We start from the raw sequence: 21,124 nt of genomic DNA on the forward strand, positions 1-21,124 counted from the left end.
TTCTTTATTATGTGTATAGATATATTTTAACATCACACATACTGTACTGTTTCCTAGTTTTCCAAGTGTCCAAACTACAAACTTTATATCTTTATTTCGCGTATCTTTGTCATCCTAGTGTCCTTCTTTCCAGCAGTTTCATATTCGTACATGGTGATCATGGTTATGGTTGAGTTCAAATTCCAGCATCACCAGACTTTAGTCCTTGACCAAAGCCCTTAACCCTTGACTGCTGAGACTTCTTGTGTCTTGTCTCAGTTATAAGTCACTAAATGAATATATATATATAAATGGTTGAAGCATTTATTTCTGTTTTTCACCTTAGAGAGTGTGTTTTAAGACAACATTGAACACATTGTATTTTGTACCCATTTGTAGTTATATTTAATGTTGTGGAACGTCCTAGAAACAAGTTATCACTTACGTTATAGCAGCTATAAACAGTCATTCCCTCAACAGCCTCTCTCTCTCTCTCTCTCTCTCTCTCTCTCTCTCTCTCTCTCTCTCCCTGGGGTGTTAGGGTTACTACACACAGCAAAGAGAAAAACTTTGGATTTTGAAAATCTTCTACAACTGAAAACACAAATACAAAGAACAAGGGACAAAACGAAGAACGCTTTAAAAAAAAAAACCCTCTTTTCTCGGAGTGGATGTAGTTTAATATTTAGCCCTTGAGTATAAAATATTTCAAATGAAAGCTGTGAAAGTAAAGATACTTTACTGTATCTTACAACTTTTTCAAGGAAGACATAATTATATAATGTATATCGATGCAGCATCATTGTGAAGCTGAAATGAGAATACTGTTTAAAGAAAACCAGGCAGAAATTTAGTTTTAGTTTTTTACCTTTACACGATTCCGTGTGGCTTCATTGTCTATAACAACACGTCGTAACATTAATTGTATAACTATTTCATTTTTCCTGTTCCTGTGTATAATTAAAGTGTACCATGTGAAGTGATACATATTTTACATTTTGTATCTGCAACAACATACACAGCTATCTCCTATCAGCATTGTTTTAACATGTCCGAGACGACTACGTCAGTGTCATTTTGTAGTATTTCAGAGTACCAGACTGAAAAGCTGAAGTATTGGGTCAGAAAGGCTGATTAGTCTCAGCCCGACAACGGAGGTGTTACTTCATGGCTATGCTTAAATAATCCAAGGCTTTGTTTCATTTTATCACCATCAAGAAAGATAAACATTGCTCTAATAACTGAAATTCTTTTGGTGAACATTGTGTTCAGAGAAAAGGAATTCACCAGCGTAGAACCGCTATATGAATTTTATGATAAGCAATATCAACTTAACTACTGGACTTACAGAACACCACTGATTGGGCAACATAAGAAAAACAAGAATACAATAATATGTTTTCATATATTTTTTGTTATGTAAACTACAGGCATTAAACCAGCTATTTTAACCTTGTGCTTATACAGTATGGTGGAAAGAAACACCAATACTTGTGTGCAGATTGATTCTTTGTATTGCCTGTTCAAATTGCCTGTAATTTGCTCAATGTTCAACCGATTTCCATGCAACTGCTTCAGTCATAATCATCTCCTTGTCACGGGTGATGCAAAAGTAAATATCGCTGTAATGTTAATATTCTGATTGAGCCTAATTGTTGAAAAGGATCATCAAAACAATGTTGCTCTGGTGTACTCCCACCTGGAAGGGGCTCTGGATCGACCATAAGTCTGACCAGAATGAAGCGGTTACTGAAGATGAATGAATAAAAATCAACAAACAAACAAATAAACTCGAATAAACAAACTTAAATGTAAAAAAAAAAATACACAAAATAAATACATCTTTGTTTTTTCTTGTCTTGAGCATAGTGATATTCCTGGATAAAATCACAGTTCGCGCGGTTAATTGAATTCAAGTCAATGAGCTCAACTTGAAAAGTTGTCCTATTCAAGATGGCGGCGCCGTTGACCTGCTTAGCTTTTGGCGCAAGATTAAACTAGGAAAGTTGCCCTATCCGACATGGCGGCGTTGGTGACGTGATCACTTTTGGGCCAATGAGAAATCGCGAATAACTTCTCACAGGATGTTACGCTAGGCTAGCTACCGACAGGACTCGCGGGCTCGTGCGCTTCTCGTTGCTTCTCGTTGCTGTGGTAACGACGTCCATCTCTCTCACATACAAGCACTATTTATATATTTTTTTTAGTTCGGGTTAATTATATTTCTAAAGATTTTCAGACGATTTTCGATGTTAGGGTGAGTAAACAAAATATTCAGAAAGTAAACAACAACAACCGTTCAGCTTTCTTTCCCATACAGAAGTACATAAAGTGTGCCATAATCTCATTTTTAAATAATAACAACAACATCATCATCATTAACAACAACAATAATAATAATAATAATTTAGGGATTTCACAGAGTTTTTTTCTATTTGTAAATAATTTTGCAAACTATATTGATTTAACCGCACTTCAGTATTATGAACTACTTTGTGTAAATTCATGACATATACGTTCATTTCAGTTTCAGGTTGTAAAATGACAAAGGTGGAAAAGTTCAGGGGGGCGAATACTTTCACAAGGCACGTAATCGTCTGTGGGGTGAAGGCTTATACAAGACACGTTATCATCTATCAACTGTACGTTATCATCCCATTCAATCTCAGATCCCTCCATTTTATATTTCCCATTCCGTACTGAGCCACTATCGTGCCTTATCATTGGCTGTTTGACTTTAATGATGCTTTGACTTCAGCAAACGCCATTTAATAGTTTCACTGCATAATCAGCGACCTGTAAATGACTGGCATTTTCTGTCCCTGAGAATCCTCTTAATTCGAATTAGGATAAATAGCAGCAGATGAGCTGATGAAGGTTGGAGGTCCCGTTTACACCCCCGGCTTGTCTCTCTGGGTGAGACGGTAAAATCTCACACGACTTTCTATAACAGTAACGTGTTCTACATGACAGATTATTAAGATCATTAAGATCCTCTAACCATAGACCTGCGATTAAAGAAAATAACTACGTTCTGCTGAACACTGACATTCTTTGTTTTTCTGAGTTTTATTTACGACGTTTGATGCATAAACAAACAGCTTCTCTTCCTCGATGATCAACATACGGATATATAAATACCCTGCCGAAAACAAACTGTAGAAACCATCACAGGAATTCTAATGGTTTCCACTACAGATACCATTACAAACCATCAGTTGTTAACTATTAAAACCATTTCCAAATGGTTTCCATTACATAGTAGGACGTATTAAGGACATGGGTCCTTAATGGTATCCACTAGACATAACATGACCCCTATAGAATGCAACAAATTACCAGTAGAGACCCCATTACAGTTTCCATTAAAACCATTACATGAGGGTTACTAATGTTTTTCTGTTTTGTTTTTTTCAGCAGTGTATACACAGCCATGCAAATGAAAGTGCAGTTATAATTTCTGTATTATTATTCTGTGCTCTCACCTGAGATCAATATACAGCAGTTCCAACGTAAACATTTTTCAAAGTGAGCTTGAGATAATAAGGATATTTTCGCTGTTTATTAGCATGTTTTGTTTCGCCATCGCCACTAGCGTGTTTGTAGCTGTTTGTAGACATCTTGTAAGATGTCCTCTTGACACGGACAGAACTTTCTCGTCGGCTGTCTTAGGTCATAATGGCACCAAATCGGCCACCGGTGAGCACGTCACATGACCACCGATCTCAACACACGCCCAAAGAATTCTTTTATGGTGTGTGATTTTTGTCTGTGACTTTTAATATTCTCAGCTGACAAAATGCATTATGTTCAAGCACAAAGATTCATGTTTTTGTTTAGCTGAACTGTTCCTGTGCCGTTACACACACACACACACACACACACACACACACACACACACACACACACCATATACCCTGATTAAATAAACACCCCTCTCGCTCTCCCTCCTGTCCAGAAACTCAAACAAAGCATGCCACACACAAACACTCGCTCTCTCTTACGCTACATTTCAAGACTTTCTTGACTCTTTTTATAGTACTGACCCCCCAAAAATACTCAAGGATACGACTCTAGCAAATGCTAAATGCTCGAACACATAGAAAAAGAGCTACGTTATCTGCAATGTATAACCTAGAAGTGCACATCTATGTCTACAGTAGGTGTCCCAGTACCCTCGTCCAGGCTGACCTCAATATTTACCTCATATTTTGCTTAGATAGAAGGCTATTAGTTAGTTCAGGGGTTCCCAAACTTTCCCAAGGCAAGCCCCCCCCCCCCCCCCCAAATGGCATTAACATTTGACTGAGGCCCCCCTTTTGCAAGATGTCTTTAAAATACATAAAAAATACAGACTTCTGAATATATCCCCCTTTTTTATTAATAATTACATCTTACATATTTACATTACATTACGTTAGGAATTGATTATGTATGTGTGTGGTTGTCTGAGAAAGAGAAAACATACTAGTGGAAGGGATGGGCACACCAAATTGTTGAGGCCCCCCGGGGCCCCCTGGTGGCCCCTACTTTGAAAACCACTGAGCTAGTTAACATCTACAATAGTGGAATCTATTCATTTTAAAAAATAAAAAAAAAACACTTTTTAATGAGTACTAGTAAGAAGCATTACTTTGGTGTGAGTAGTGTGAGCAAGATGTAGCGTTCAATTCATAAACCTACTCTAGGAGTGGGAGGAGTTGCTGTAGTTTGAATTTCCCTTCCTTCCTTCCCACCAAGGGAAGACCCAGACCTTTCAAACCAGGATGGCCATGATGATGGTCCGGTGACTTATTGGGGTAGTGATCTAGGGTGGGGTAAAATACTAATTCACACATATATAAATGCAGAAAATGACCTAAAATGGGCGCCCTGTCTGTGTACTGACTAAGTAGGATCGCTATCGGACATGAAAGGCACCCGCCTAACCAACATTTGTTTGTGGTCAAGCAGTCTACAAAGGAGTCATAGCGAACATAACGCTACAGTAGGCTACATCTTAGGAAATACACTAGTGTTACAAATTTAATATCATTAGGTAATGGTAGCTAATAAAGTACTGAAGAAATCCAGTGGTATAATTAATATCTTTAAAGCACAAATAAGTAAAAATGTTTGTTTCCAGGGAGTATTTTCCTTGTAAGTTCATGCTAGGGTGGCACTGACCACCCCTGCGCCCACCACTCTGCTTAGCTCCGCCCATGCTTCCCCCTCAATACGTTTACTCAAACCTTAAATTAAAGTGTACTCTCACAGTACGCTAGTGCTAGTTTGGGTCCTGGGTGAATATCTGAAATCGCATTTAAAAACACCCAGGTGAGTTGTTACGGGATGTTCTATCGTCTCTTAGGCAGTTATTTTAAAAGTTGGATGTACGCTGTAGACTAATGGTCACCAAGCCTCTTCCTTGAGATCTACCTTCCTGCAGGTTTCATCTCCAACCAAAATCGAACACACCTGTTTTAGTCGATCCCAAACTTCTTAAGCTAACGATTAGATGGTCAGGTGGTCAGGATTATGCTTGGAGCTAAAGTCTTCAGGAAGATAGATCTCCAGGAACAGGGTTGGTGACCACTGCGTGTAGACTGTCATAGTTCTGAGTTTGGGTTACTGCCAGTGTGTCTGCATGCGGTTTTCCTCCCACCTCAAGTGCTTTGCAATGGCCTGGCATCCCATCCAGAGCCTCACAGCCAGTGTTTCTGGGATAGGCTCCGGATCCACCATTACTAAACATGAATCATTTGATAACTGAGATCACACCACCAGACAGTGACTAAGTGCCCTACACCCACTCTGAAGCACTACAAATAACCAAGTTTATGGTCTTACCTTTATGATTTTAGGTGGGGCACGGTTATAAGCAGCTATTGGAGCGATATGTCTTATATTTGCTTGGTTGTCACATCTCCTTTTTAATTGGCTGCTAAGCAGTTTTACACAACAGTACAATTCGGAGACTTTCTGTGGTTTTCACAGTGACGGACTCGCACACAGCTTGCGTCATGACTTGAAATCACGTTTATTCAGTCTGCTCCCCCAGAGAGCACAGTGCGAGCTCTTTCAGAACCTGAGTTATGAAATCATGTCAGGCGACTGAAGTAAGTAATATGGACCAAAAAATCTAAAGTAAAATAATTATTAATCATGATACTGCGCGTAGCTTCGTCAAAAAGCCACAAGCTTCTTTTTGGAGAAATAATATAGAAAATTTCTTGCTGCTTGAATTGAGTTCAAACGTGAACACGATGACACTTTGACCACCTTTGAGGTGGGTATGGGATTGCACTGTTTAGCCTGCAGATCAAGTACAGGTTATCTGAACAGTGTGCTCCAGTACCACGCGCAAAAATGTTCCAATGAAATGATGTTGTTTTAGTTCCTGGTGGTTGTGTAATGGTTTGTATTGGTTGTGCTTCCCATAGAGGTTGATAAGTAGGCAGTGCGACACATGGGGGTGTGCTGTTATAGGAAAATAAGCCAGGACAGGGTGGTGTGATGTGGCCTGGTGCAAAGTAGAGTTACCTCTACCACTGCAAAGTTCCTATAACAGCACATCCTGAACTATTTCATTCCTCGTACACCACAGCAGTTTGCCCACGACTTCAAATTCTTTTCTTTTTATTATTATTATTGAACAGCACACTGTACATCTTACAGATGGAAGATTGTAAGAAACTCTCAGGCCAACAAAACCATTTGAAACCGTCTTGTAAGGACATATTTGAACGGGAACCATTAGGGAATAGAACTAAAGAATATCATTAAAAGTTAAATCCTAATGGATGAGGAAAATTTGATTTTCATCACCGTTACACAGTAATGAAGAACACGTCAAGGGAATCAATACAACAAAACAACAATTAATAGTTTTAATTAGGGCAATTTCCATAATGGTAACTTCTGATGGAGTAGTCCTAATTAGTTAAAGCAATTAGCATTATTAGCATATATCATTATATCATTATATCTATCATTATATATATCATTAACAAATTATGATCTATGAATGAACTCAGCATGAATCTTAAATAGAGAGAGATAGAGAGAGAGAGAGAGAGAGAGAGTTTCCTTTTCTCATTGCACAATATGACCTGGGTTCTTACGTCAGTGTGTGTAGGGCGCATGGTGGGCACGTTTAAAACTTCTGGTTAACCACTGAGTGGGCTCGCAGCATGCTGATGTTGCTCTGAGCGATTGAGGGGGAAGCAGCTAAAATCCCCTCTTTGGCTCAAATATGGCTACCAAGCTCATTAAACCCCACCACTAGATCGAGTAAACTTACACATCAGAACTGTGAATAAATAGAGACTTAACTAACAGTGTGACTAATAGCTAAATAAAGCACTGACTAATAAACCTACCTAACAGTTTGGGGACTTTTTTTGGGAAAGTAAATCATTAAGGATTACATTCAAAATGGTTATTTATGAGTATATAAAGTTTTCAGTTCAGAATTCACGAGTTGTGAAGTTTAATTTCTTAAAATGGCAGAACGAATCAATTTCAGTTAGCAGTCAATGCTAAGTGTAGTGGTATTTTGTAAATTTAGTTGTACAAGGTAAGGTTTTGATAGTAATCTACCAAGATATGTGAGGAAAATGTCGATACTTCCAAATGTTTTGTCTCGTTTCCGTGGTTACTAAACAGATAAAAATACGATTTAAGAATGAGGATTTTTCTGTAGTTATCCTACAGATGACCTAGATTGTGCTGCAGTGCAGAACAGCGTATTCTCTGACTAGAATATGCCGTAACCTTTTCTTGCACACAACGCATTTGAAGAAAATATTAAAACACGCCCAGATCAAATGTTCATCATCACAGTCTATTATTCACATTGTTGTATAATTTTTACCAGTCTATTTTATGCTACATTCAAGGAGCAACAGCAATGACACACACGTCATCATCGTCATCACTGATGAAACGTTGTGACATCACGAAAAAGCTCCAAACGGGTCTCGGGCGTTTTTCTGTCTGTTGGCTCGTCCTGGTGTGTGTGATCCCCAGTGTGAGGTTGTGCCTGCAGTGTGACCTCGCCGTCCGCCACATGCACGAGGACTTCATGGCTTCAAAGCACGAAGTGACTGTACAAGAGCAGATGGATCTGACGAAAATCATCGATCATGCCTACATCACCTACCAGGACACCAGCACACAGCTCTCCGGGGTCATCGGTGTGTATGGTTTCATATATATATACATATACATGTACCTCTTTTCAATAATTAAGCCTCTATTTCTATCATTTCAGATGTAAACATAGAAATATGCAGAATTTGGCAGGATATAGCTAAATATAGTAAGACATAACATTTGTTGTTTTTTTTAGCAAGCACACGTCACAGAGATCCGATCTTTCTCTATCTTTTAGCTAGCTATACGGCGCCAATAGAAATAATCTCAACACAATCAGCAACAAGTGACAAAAAAAGAACGAAACACAGTCTCAGCTGTAAAATCCAGTGCACAAGAAACCCGGCTGTTTCAGATGATTTTATAGACTATTTATATAGACTTTGTCAGCTTAGCTTAGCTTTAGTTAACTCCGCCTGCTTGTTTTTGTTGTTGTTTTTGTTGCGGCTTTTTCTGTTTATGTTTACCAGTAGATTCTGCTAGAAGCTCCAATTTAACAAGTTATGATTTTACATAATGTGAGAATGTGTGAACATGGGGATTGGTAGGTGGTTTGCGACTCATGCTGTGTGATTATTGTGTAATTTCAGTTTCCTTTCTGAGTAATTTACCAACACGTCTGAGGTAAATATTTTTCCAGGTAGTTTTGTCTCATTTCCTCGTCTGTATGCCTTTGCATCGTTTATATGTAAACATGCTAGTTACTGACATGCAGTTTTTGCCAGTTAGTGTTCTCAGGACATTAATAGTGATGGTGTTGTGTGTTTGGCTTCCCATTTTATAATCAGAAATTCACAAGTACCATTTGAATGAACTGTTTGTTAACTCAGCTCACTTAGCTCTGTAACCTTCATTACCTCAGAGTGTTCAGTTACTACATAACCTTCATTACCTCAGAGTGTTCAGTTACTACATAACCTTCATTACCTCAGAGTGTTCGGTTACTACATAACCTTCATTACCTCAGAGTCTTCGGTTACTACATAACCTTCATTACCTCAGAGTGTTCAGTTAGTACATAACCTTCATTACCTCAGAGTGTTCAGTTACTACATAACCTTCATTACCTCAGAGTGTTCAGTTACTACATAACCTTCATTACCTCAGAGTGTTCAGTTACTACATAACCTTCATTACCTCAGAGTCTTTGGTTACTACATAACCTTCATTACCTCACAGTGTTCGGTTACTACATAACCTTCATTACCTCAGAGTGTTCAGTTAGTACATAACCTTCATTACCTCAGAGTGTTCAGTTAGTACATAACCTTCATTACCTCAGAGTGTTCAGTTACTACATAACCTTCATTACCTCAGAGTGTTCAGTTACTACATAACCTTCATTACCTCAGAGTGTTCAGTTACTACATAACCTTCATTACCTCAGAGTGTTCAGTTACTACATAACCTTCATTACCTCAGAGTGTTCGGTTACTACATAACCTTCATTACCTCAGAGTGTTCAGTTACTACATAACCTTCATTACCTCAGAGTGTTCAGTTACTACATAACCTTCATTACCTCAGAGTGTTCAGTTACTACATAACCTTCATTACCTCAGAGTGTTCGGTTACTACATAACCTTCATTACCTCAGAGTGTTCAGTTAGTACATAACCTTCATTACCTCAGAGTGTTCAGTTAGTACATAACCTTCATTACCTCAGAGTGTTCAGTTACTACATAACCTTCATTACCTCAGAGTGTTCAGTTACTACATAACCTTCATTACCTCAGAGAGTTCAGTTACTACATAACCTTCATTACCTCAGAGTGTTCAGTTAGTACATTACTCTCCCAAAGCCATTAGGCTATTAATTTGGTGATAGTTCACATCAAAGGCTGAAGAGTGAATATTTTACAGCATGTCTCCCTTCTTTTCTGCAGATCTGACTACTTTGTACCGAGCACAAACTGAGTATGAGAGCGAGTTCAGGAGACACTGGCAGGAGTTGAGCACCGGTGAGGATCTTGTCTGTCCTGTGTGTGTGTGTGTTTGTGTGTGTGTGTGTGTACGCATTAAAGTGCTGCGTCTGCACATCTGCAAATCTGCAAATACGTGCTAGTGCTTGTTCACAGATGTGCATGCAATGTGAACGTTCACTCGGGGCAATACATGTCAAGCCAGAATTTAGAGAGGACAAAAAAATAACAAAGGAAAGCCGTCAGTTTCACCGTAGTAGAGGAAGACGCGTCGTTCCGAATGCGATTAAGAAGACTTTACTTAAAAGATTTGCGTGGTCCTGCTTTGAAAATGGTTGTATAAGGCTGCTTTCACACCAAGAGGAAGCTGTCTCTTTCACTTTTTCCAGAATTGGTTTTGTCTCAGCAGCAGAACGTTCAACAAGCAAAGTTGAAAACAGAACCCAGATCAAAAGAGAGTGACGAAACATCGAACCTGGAGCCAGTACAAACTTCGACGTTAGTGAGGGAATATAACGAGAGGAGTTGCAATTGAACTAAAAACAACTTGTGTGTATTTGGGACATTCACCAGTATGCAATTTACCTAGGACTGGTTGCTATGGTTACAGTGTGCATGTCACATGAGTCACAATTTTTTCAGATCTGACTAGGGTTTGTTTTTTTTCTGGGGGGGAAAAAAAAAAAGTGTAGCAGCACCGTAAATGCTTTGAAAATGATCCTCAGTGCTCAGTTTACGTTCCTATGTTACTTTTGTTTTGGTATTGCTTCGGTTTATTTCCAACCCCAACTCTGCTGGATACACCTTCCTTCTTAACCAATCAACATTTACCTGACACACCTTTAAGGCATCCATAGTAGAGATTTTGGAGATGTGATGTACATCTATGAGCTCTGCTTACCCACAAACCCTTTCTCAGTGTGCTGTATTGATAAAGATACGTACTGTACACACGCATTAAATCACGTACTGCCCCTTTAAAGAGCTCCCTCGCTAAGTTCTCTAAACTTATTAGCCTCACCTTTAAAGGAGCCACTTTTCTGTGAATAATTGATTTCTTCCTCCTGATTAAATAAATTCCTGAATGTATAAACTTCCTTGTTCCTTCTCGGGGCCTGTATGCAGGTTCTATCCAGTGGGATATGATAAGGATCCTGGAGAAAGGGAAGAGTATCTTGAAGAAGCATCTACAAGTTTTCGTTGCTGAAGGTTCGAGGGGAAAAGAAGAATTTAGTGATTCTAAAAAAGAAATTTTGTCTGTGTGTGTGTGTGTGTGTGTGTGTGTGTGTGTGTGTGTTCCAATGGTTCTGCCTTTATCTTTTCAGGACTGTGTCCAAATAAATGCGGTAAGGTCAAATTCAGTCTCTCTAGCTCTTATAGCTCTTTAATAGATGCCGATACTTGTTTTGAACCATTCTCATTTTGTAATTAACTGTATTTATGTGCGTGTGTGTGCGTGTGTGCGTGTGTGTGCGTGTGTGTGTGTGTTTGTGTGAGTGTGAGACAGGTTTACTCTTTCAGAGTGTAATGAACTGCTCTTCCTGCCAGTATGGGCTGCACATATGTCAATCTGATACACCCCCTAAGGATTGCGGAGGTGACAAACATTCCACACACACACACACACACACACACACACACACACACACTCATACAAACACCCACACACATACATACGCACAAAATTATTTATTTTCCTGTGTCTCTCACTCTATCTCTCTCTCTCTCTTCTCTCTCTCTCTCTCTCTCTCTCTCTCTCTCTCTCTCTCTCTCTCCCTCTCAGAGCATAAGTTGGTGGCACATGAAGGCGAGCAGACGGTGTTGGATTGTTTTCTCCCGTGGCACAGTTTGGTAGTAGGCCATGCTAAGTATCAATACTCATGGAAACGGGGAGCCACAAATGTACACACACACACACACACACTCTGACACATTTAATTCTTTTCAATAATTTGGATTTGGGCTCACAAAAAGTGGGTCCAAGACATGTACAGATGTTAAGAAAGGAATAAAACATCTGGGGTCATGCTCTTATAGGAAAATAATCAACGCTGTGTTATTGTTACTACCCCAAAGTGGTTTGTTAAATAACTGTTTACAACAGATCGAATTTTGTACAACAAACCTTTCGAGTTTTAAACGTATTACCATTGAATCAGTACAGTGAGATATTTGTGATTATCCGTGTATTATTATTATTATTATTATTATTATTCAAATTGTTATACATTGTTAGAAATGACAAACGGTTTGTCATTAACATTTGCACAATTCTGTCACGAAAACTTGGGACAATAAGAATGTAAATATTTATGCCTACAGATTTTTCCAGAAAGCCAAGTGTTTTGTGTCTGTTTAACCCGTCACACGTCACTAACGCTTCACGTCCCCGTTCGCTCCTGTTTTACACGTGGTTAGTTTTCAGCCGAGGACGAGTTTGAGGTTCTGGTGGTGACGAAGGACTCCAAAATCGTCCTGAACCAGCTGAGTGTGAGCGAGCAGGGAGTGTATCGCTGCATCCTGCTGGATCAACACGGCACTACACTCTCACACACACACTTCATCCTCACCGGTGAGAGACACAGCACTTCTGTTCCTGATAACAACTGAATTTATTTAATCACTTATGAAATATTAAAATTGAATTTAGCAAATGATATTGTTTAAACAAGATTCCATCATTTTTACTGATAGGCTATACGATATGTTAAAACTCTGTTTTCTTCTATGTGTTGCCTAATTACTCTTTATTATTTTATTTTAATGACATATTTATTTATGGTTTCTAAATTATGTTTCGAATGATTTTTTTTTCCTTCTTTTTTTGCCTTTTTTTCTCTCTAAAGCACTTTGAGTTGAATTCTTTAAATGAAAGGCTCTGTAAACAAAGTCATTTAATTAATTACTTATACATATAATAATAATAATAATAATAATAATAATAATAATAATAGAAAATGATTAAGAATAATTTAAAAAATCATAAAAAAACTGATATGGTTTAAGTCAATAAGAGTCAATGATTATTAACACTGTCTGAAATCACACCATTTTCAGGAGATAGTGTGCTACTTGGTGGGTTTTATCCTCTCATAGTCATGCGCAGAAGCATAGTGGAAAACATCTAACCCATAATGTCCCATAATGCATTGGGGATAGGGACTCGGACTCCGTTTTTGATACAGAGTTTTAAAAACTATAGATAATATTCAGATAGATTTAGTGCTGTATAAAAAATTGTGTCTCTTTTTTGTCTCTGTCTCTCTCTCTTTCTCTCTCTCTCTCTCTCTCTCTCTCTCTCTCAGTCATCCCCATGCCTACTTCACCGCCGAAACAGATCCCTACACTTCCTTCCGTCCCTGATGTCGATGCGAGACGTGTCCAGCCCCCCAAGGACATTCTGATCATTGCTGTCGCTTTTCTCACAGTCCTGAGCTTGTTTGGCAGCCTGGCCGTCGTTATGCATCTCGGGTAAGTCTGAGAGGAGTATAAGAAAACAAGGCACACTGGGAAGACTTTCCTTTGGTGGAAAACCTACTCGCTCTTACAAAGCGCTGAAACTGGAGACTCCTTCCATGAATGTCAAATGAGTGTCTCCTTACAGAAAACCTCATCATATCAGCGACTGTACTGTAGGTTTTGTCTTTGCTAAGTAACAACATTTTATTTATAGATTATGCAGGTTATTTGGAGCATCTCTCACAAATTCCTGGGAGTTAGCTGTTACTATAGCAACGATAATGTGATAGAGTGAGTGCATTGATATTAACCTGTGATTTGAGTTACAGCCAGTCAGAGCTGCTGTTAGAGAAAATTAATCAGCAGTCTCAATTAGCGGGTCACTGACATGTGATGGATGGATGGATGAATAGATGGATGGAGGGATGAATGGATGGATGGATGGATAGATAGTTAGATGAATGGATAGATGGATGGAGGGATGAATGGATGTATAGATGGATAGATGGCTGAATAGATGGATGGAGGTATGAATGGATGTATAGATGGATGGATGAATGGATGGGTGGATAGATAGATGAATGGATAGATGGATGGGTGGATGAATGGGTGTATAGATGGATGAATAGATGAATGGATGCATGAATAGATGAGTGAATGGATGGATGGATGAATAAATAGATGAATAGTTGGATGGATGAATAGATGGATGGAGGGATGAATGGACATATAGATGGATGGATGAATGGATAGATACATGGATGGATGAATAGATGGATGGATAGATGAATGGATGGATAGATGGACATGTGAATGGACGAATAGTTGGATGGCTGGATGAATAGTTAAATGGATGGATGAATGGATGGATGGATGGATTAATGGATGTATAGATGGATGGATGAATAGATGGAGGGATGGATAGATATATGAATGGATGAATATATGAATAGATATATGGATGGATGAATGGATGGATAGATGGGCATATGAATGGATGAATAGTTGAATAGATGGATGGATGGATGAATAGTTAAGTGGATGGATGGATGGATGGATGGATGAATATATGAATGGATGGATGGATGAATAGTTAAATGGATGGATGGATGGATGAATATATGAATGGATGGATGGATGGATATATGAATGGATGGATGGATAGATGGCACCCTGCACATTAGAAAAGCACGCCACTGTGGTTCCAACCTACGATGAGTAAGCTGTGAGTCAACGTTGATGCAGCAGCCACACACTGTGATAACTCTGTCACTGCTCTAATACGTGCTTCTATTTCGGGGTAATTCTCTCACAGCTCGAATGACTCGTATCTAACGCTCGCATTTCTTACACGAGTGTGACCTTCAGCATTTTAACAGACTTTATTCGTGTTTCATTATGACTTTGGTTCACTCTGTTTGTTTTCACGCCTCGCCGGCAGGATGGCGGTGAGACGGCAGAGGAAAGCCGAAGAGGAAGAAAGAGGAGAGAACCCAAGATGGAGGAGAAGAGACTAATGAAGAGGATTCTACATAATATGTGAAAAAGGCAAGAAAAGACACAAGCAGTAAAGATTTTCAGCGTTTATTCTTTTTATTAAAATTTCCTCCCTTCGTTCTATCACTGCAGATTTTATAGCACAGATATAGAACAAAATTTGAAATCCCTGAAATATTTCATTGTTATTTTATGATCAATACAAACAATATTGATGCTGAAATAAATATTTGTAAAATGGCAGGAAAGTCATATTTACTTTTAAGTTTTAACTAAAGAATAAAACGCTTCAGGCTTGTGTTGTTATAATAAAATAAGCACCGACAGGGCGGTGATGCGGCCCAACACCAAACAGAGTCACTATGAAGTGTTTTATTCTATGTTTATGTTCTATGTTCTCTGTTTTATTTTATTTGCCCAAGTTGTTGAAGACAAAATTTGCAGCATCGTAATATAATCTTTTCTGAAGATGTCCCAGTGGACTGTTACAAAAGCGCTGACACTGGAGACTCCTTCCATAAACGTTACATAAACGACTCCTTACAGAAAATCAATTACGTTACACGTTTACTTTTTAAAAAAAAAAATAGCAACACATTCTAATCTGTTTAGTATTAACCTTAGCTTTTGTGGAAAATGAATGAACACATTCTGACCAATCAGATTTGGAGAATGACATAAAGTGCTCTCCATTAATATTGGCACCCTTGGTAAATATGAGCAAAGAAGGCTGTGATAAATTTATTTTTCTTTGTCTTTATTGTTTAACTTTTTGTTTAAAAAAAAAAAATGACAAAAATACTCTGCACTCGTGGATATCAAACAATTTGATCAATCAATCAATCGATCACATTTATTTCTATAGCACATTTAAAAACACCACAAGTTGGCCAAAGAGCTTTACATACCAGGACCAAACAAATTCATACAACCTAAAAACATGAGACCAAATCCAGATCAAATACAAAAAATACTGTAAATAGGTACGACAAAGGAATATCGCTGTGATGTGCGGCAAAAGGTTGTTGAGCTTCACAAAATGGGGCGTGTCTATAAGAAACTAGCACAAGCATTGAAAATGCCCATTTCCACCATCAGGGCAATAATTAAGATTATTATGAATCAACCTGGAATTGGACGTGTGTCTATATCGTCTCAACGCACTGTGAAGAGGACGGTTCGAGTGGATAAAAAATCTCCCAGGATCACAGCTGGAGAATCGCAGATGTTAGATGCGTCTTGGGGTCAGAAAGTCTCCAAAACTACAATCTGAAGTCACCGACATCACCACAAGCTGTTTGGAAGGGTTTCAAGAAAAAAGCCTCTACTCTCATCCAAAAACAAACTCGAGCGTCTTCAGTGTGCCAGACACTACTGGAACTTCAAATGGGATCGGGTTCTACGGTCCCAAAATATGAAACCAAAATAGAGCTTTTTGGTAATAAACACCAGAGGTGGTTTTGGAGCACACAGAGAGGTAGCCGTATGGAACACGTACCTCATGCCCACGGTTAAATATGGAGGTGGATTGAAAAAGAAAACATGGCACATCAAACACGTCGGGTTTGAAATTGCTTTAAATACACTTTCTCATATCTTTAAAAAGTAAACATCCTGTAGCATGTTCCAAAACACATGAAGCACATGGCTATTTTATATTTGTGGCATTTATTCTAACATACATAGACAATATTAAAAAATGTTTTCCCCTCACACCATTAATCAGAATAAGTGAAAAACACTGGCTGATGTTTTTGGATTCACGTGCCAGGGAGTGAGTAGCAGGAACTGGAGGGTAAATTTGGTACTTTAGGTTTTTTTTGGTTTTTTTTAGAATTAGGATTCCCAGGCCCCTGGTTAATCCCGGGGATTGTCCACTCTTTAAAGCCGCTGCAGATCAAACTCTAAATCGCTTGGTTTTCCCCAGAACTCCCCCCCACACCCGCTTTTTTTTTTTGTGTGTGTGTGTGTGCAAATCAGCATACATAACCGCCAGACTGTGGCTGTAGCACTTCCTGTTTTATCACAGCCGATTTACAGAGCCAGATTAAGATCTGACTCGGTCTGATTGTTGCTGAGTTAGGGTCACGGTTTACGGACATCCGGTCTGCAGAATATTTCCTGACTGATCTGAAATCGGAACTGGACCTCCTTCTTGTCCTCATCCGACTGGAATGTGTCCTGTTGAATTAGTGCATATTTGGGCCCGTGGAATGAGGTATGAATGATTCATGAAACTGCCGAAGGACATAAAATAAAGATGACACCATTTGAGCGCAACTGATGAATCAGATTCAGCTACATGGACACACTTGCTGCCCACTAGTGCCTCATTTACATCAGATGCATTTGCATATACATTTACAGCATCTTGCGGATGCCCTTATCCAGAGCGACTTACAGAAGAGCTTTGAAAGCTCGATCAATAAATACATCCCGATACTGGTTGACTACGTCTTGGGCTAAGAGTACTTTCAGTCTAGAAACTCTGTTAGGGAAATAATATTGTAAAGAAAGCACACGGACAACACGATTTTGTTCGTTTAAGCCCTTTAGGAAGACGTAGGTCTTTAGACGTGGTTTGAAGACTGCCAGAGACTCGTCTGTTCGGACGTCTAGGGGAAGTTCGTTCCACCACCTAGGTGTCAGAACAGAGAAGAGTCTTGATGCAGGTCTTCCTTGTACCCTGAGAGATGATTTGACCAGTCGAGCAGTGCTAGAGGATCGGTGGGAGCGTGGTATGAAAAACCTCTTGTATGTAAATTCATGTGCTACAGAAATGAAGTCAATTTAGCACATGGTACTTGTTCAAACGCTTCACTGAAATGCATTTTTTCCCCTGATCTTCATTGACTTATTTCCTCGGTTCTTATTTCCGGATAACGGTCATCCACCGAATGTTCCCCTTTGATTGGCTCACTATCGCAACACTGACATAAATTTGCGGTGTGTTAATGAGATGAGATGAATATGAGGATAAACCGGGATGTGTCGTATGCATACGACCTGTAAATTAGGGATTAGTGGGTGGGAGCTTGCGTCAACGCAGCTGAAGCTGATTCGTCGTCTGCGCTCGGGTTTCACAAACCAGACGAAGGCTTGCGCGTATGTAATTCTGTGCGGTCAAATCTGACCGCTTCTACATGACTTTATTCTGTGTGACAATGAATCAGTGAAGAACTGGATGCTCTTGGAGGCCCAAAATATTTTGGTCGAGAGAGAAAGAGAGAGAGAGAGAGAGAGAGAGAGAGAGACATCCATGACTTAGAGCTAGATTTGAGCTCGGGTTACTGTCCGTGTGGAGCATGCGCGTATTGTCCACGTGTCCTCCGCTGCTTTCCTCTCCAGGTCTGAACGGTAGTGTGGGGTCCCATCCAGGGTGTATTATTCCTGCCTCACTACTCCCAGTGTTCCAGCCCAGGATAAAGCGCTTACTGAAAATGAGTGTCTGAGACAGAGCGTTTATTTAAAACGACCCTCGAACATGTCCAAATGAGTCAGGAAAGAGTGATCAACTGATTTCCGTCCTGAAAACACACACTCGCAGATTTTTCAGCCAAGATAAAGGCTCTATTTTGGGTACAGTGTAGTGACCTGTATCTGCGCCCAGTCATTTCAACTATTAATAAATTTAAAAAAAAAATAACCAAAACCCACGTATAGCTCGTTCCACACGACACGGCTATTTCAGCTACAGCTGTGAGAAAAAAGGTTTGTGAACTCTCTGGAACTATTCATATTTACTGTATGCAGATATAATCTGACACTGAGTCACGGAAGGATTATTTAGGCTTATTTGGTGTGGGCAGGGATAAACAGAAAGTTTTATTTAAGCACTCAGGGTCATTGAGAGAAGAACTTTACAAACCTCTGGGACAGGACTTCGGGAACGTTTCGGCGTTCAGAGCTGAATTTAACTAAAGAAAATGTCTGTTTCTTATATATACATGATCCATAACGTACAGATGTGTCGTCCGGTGAAAATTTAGCTTTGAGGGATTCGTTCAACGCGCAAACATGACTCTGAGTGCTTTTGATAGGATAAATGTGTGAATGGTATTTTATCACGGAATAACCCATTCAACTGGATAAAGCTGATCAATCAGATGGACTGCAGTACTGATTTGCAGTTACACCTCCCTCTTTCCTCACAACACACCAGCGAAATCCCCAGCGCAGGGGGGATTTTTCCTTTCATTTCTCCGTGTACGTGTACGTACAGTACTTGCTAAACATGACTTTGATTTTTAACTGGTTTATTGATGTAACCAGATCACCGCACGGTTATATTTTAATTATTTCTCTTTGATCTATTCAATACTAAGTGTAAGTATATGGTACATCTATTCTAAGTTATTACCTGCATCATGTTGCGTCGCCTGAAAAAAATAAATGCGATCTAAAAGGAAATACACATGAACATATACATACACATGAAGTATTGATACACGGCTGTATATCATAATCCGTACATGACTCTTATGATGATTATATTATAAAAGTGGGATCGATTAAACAGCCAATAAAATTCCGTTGTGACTCACAGCCGTACCGTGGAGCTGCTGGATTCTCAATTCTGATTGGTCAGACGATGTGGAGTAATTTAAATACATATAAATGAGTAAATATTTGTTTTATTTATTTATTTTTAACTTGATTTATACGCTAATATTAGTGAGCTGTATGGAATTCATTACGAAGTCAGAAAATACACGGGAGTATATACGACCCGAGTGTTTGTATCTTAGAAGCATAGTTTAATACGTTTTTTTTCTAAGAGTTGTGGACGTTTTATTAACTAAACCCACGATTTATTCAAGCCTAAATACAAGGGTTCGCAAACTTTCTCCCACGATACAGGAACTTTCTCTCACAAATACATTGCAGCGTGTACTCTCACTTAACCAACGCCGTATTAGCAATCTGACGTTATCTGATGTCACCTGTTGGAAAGTTCCTCTGACTATTTTAAGTGTTCCTGTGTTATCGGCTTCATAGGATGTGAGGGCACAGTGTTGCTGTAGGCCTTCAACGCTCTGTGTATGCGTGTGTGTGTGTGTATACTTTCCATCACCGGCTCAACAGGAAGTCATGAAGCTATACACTTCCTGTCATACTAACCACATGAACGGCCCACATCTCCATCGTCACATTACACCCAAACACACAGACACACACTCATCCGAAGCTACTCACCGACGCAAACGCTTACGCAAATGTATGTATGTCTCCTCACAACAGACACACCTGCTTCATCCGATCACGCACACTCTCCAGCAGCCCACACACACACACACACACGCTACAGTTATAAATGACACATATAGTCGTTTGAGTTTGAGCTTGTTGAACTTGGCTGTAATTGTGTGTGTATTCATTCACACACAAACGCAGGACATCTATGATGATGAAATGTTAGGCAGGATGTGTGTGTGTGTGTTGGTGATTATGAAGCTCAGTATTAATCCCTCACCATCATTTTTTCATGTCGAAATGACCTGTTTCGCATTCTTGCCCACAATGGTGGAAAAAAAAAAGGCAGAATAATTCAATGTCATATTTAAAGTGATGGCGTTCGGGTCAGTAAGACGGACGAGGACCCTCAGCTGTATAAGAACCTCCGGACCACCATTTCCAGCACGTGCTTCTGCAGTCGCTGTGGTCAGCAGCACAAATCTTAGAAAATCTACTCCCTATGAGTAACTCAGCGTTACTAATATGAAAGCATTATGGTTGAGCCTTATGACTATTGCGCATGAACTAGAGATGTAACCGGATGTGTATATAATATTCGAAATGAACAGATAATGTCTTCTAAATGTACATGGATATCCAGCACTATTGAGGTTGAGAGTAGACACAGGACTTCTGATTTATTCATTAGCCAAAGTATGTAGTGTCGCATATGACAAGCAAACATTAAGAGATGACGTTTTCAGGCAAAACAGTTCTACAGTTCCAACGGTTTCACACTTACAGTAGGATTCTGACATATTATCTGTACTTTCACTGAAGTAGAAGTTTTCCATTCCTGCTATTGATGATGCCGTTGTTCCCAGCTTCACAAAGGTTCAACACTTTAAGACCTTTTTTTTTTTTTTTTTTTTTTTTTAACAGCAAATATCGTGAC

General features: G+C 39.2%; 1 protein-coding gene across 1 annotated transcript; it reads left to right on the plus strand.

Annotated features, from left to right (window-relative positions):
- Nucleotides 1–2,149: 2,149 nt before the first annotated feature.
- LOC128607376 (izumo sperm-egg fusion protein 1) lies at nt 2,150–16,136 on the plus strand. Its single transcript, XM_053624148.1, has 10 exons — nt 2,150–2,236; nt 7,860–8,156; nt 10,003–10,077; nt 11,164–11,247; nt 11,364–11,384; nt 11,546–11,635; nt 11,822–11,940; nt 12,457–12,610; nt 13,344–13,509; nt 14,939–16,136. Exons 2-10 carry the CDS (start codon nt 7,871–7,873, stop codon nt 15,012–15,014), a joined length of 1,071 nt encoding a protein of 356 aa, XP_053480123.1. The 5' UTR covers nt 2,150–2,236; nt 7,860–7,870; the 3' UTR covers nt 15,015–16,136.
- Nucleotides 16,137–21,124: the final 4,988 nt, after the last annotated feature.

This window comes from Ictalurus furcatus, chromosome 5, assembly GCF_023375685.1.
Source record: "Ictalurus furcatus strain D&B chromosome 5, Billie_1.0, whole genome shotgun sequence".
NCBI lineage: Eukaryota > Metazoa > Chordata > Actinopteri > Siluriformes > Ictaluridae > Ictalurus > Ictalurus furcatus.

Bases quoted from the DNA above. Each gene is read 5' to 3' on its own strand.
- LOC128607376 (XM_053624148.1), top strand. From the start codon at position 7,871: ATGACACACACGTCATCATCGTCATCACTGATGAAACGTTGTGACATC. The intron at 11,636-11,821 runs GTGACAAACATT...TCTCCCTCTCAG, and splicing joins ACCCCCTAAGGATTGCGGAG to AGCATAAGTTGGTGGCACAT. The intron at 12,611-13,343 runs GTGAGAGACACA...TCTCTCTCTCAG, and splicing joins CACACACTTCATCCTCACCG to TCATCCCCATGCCTACTTCA.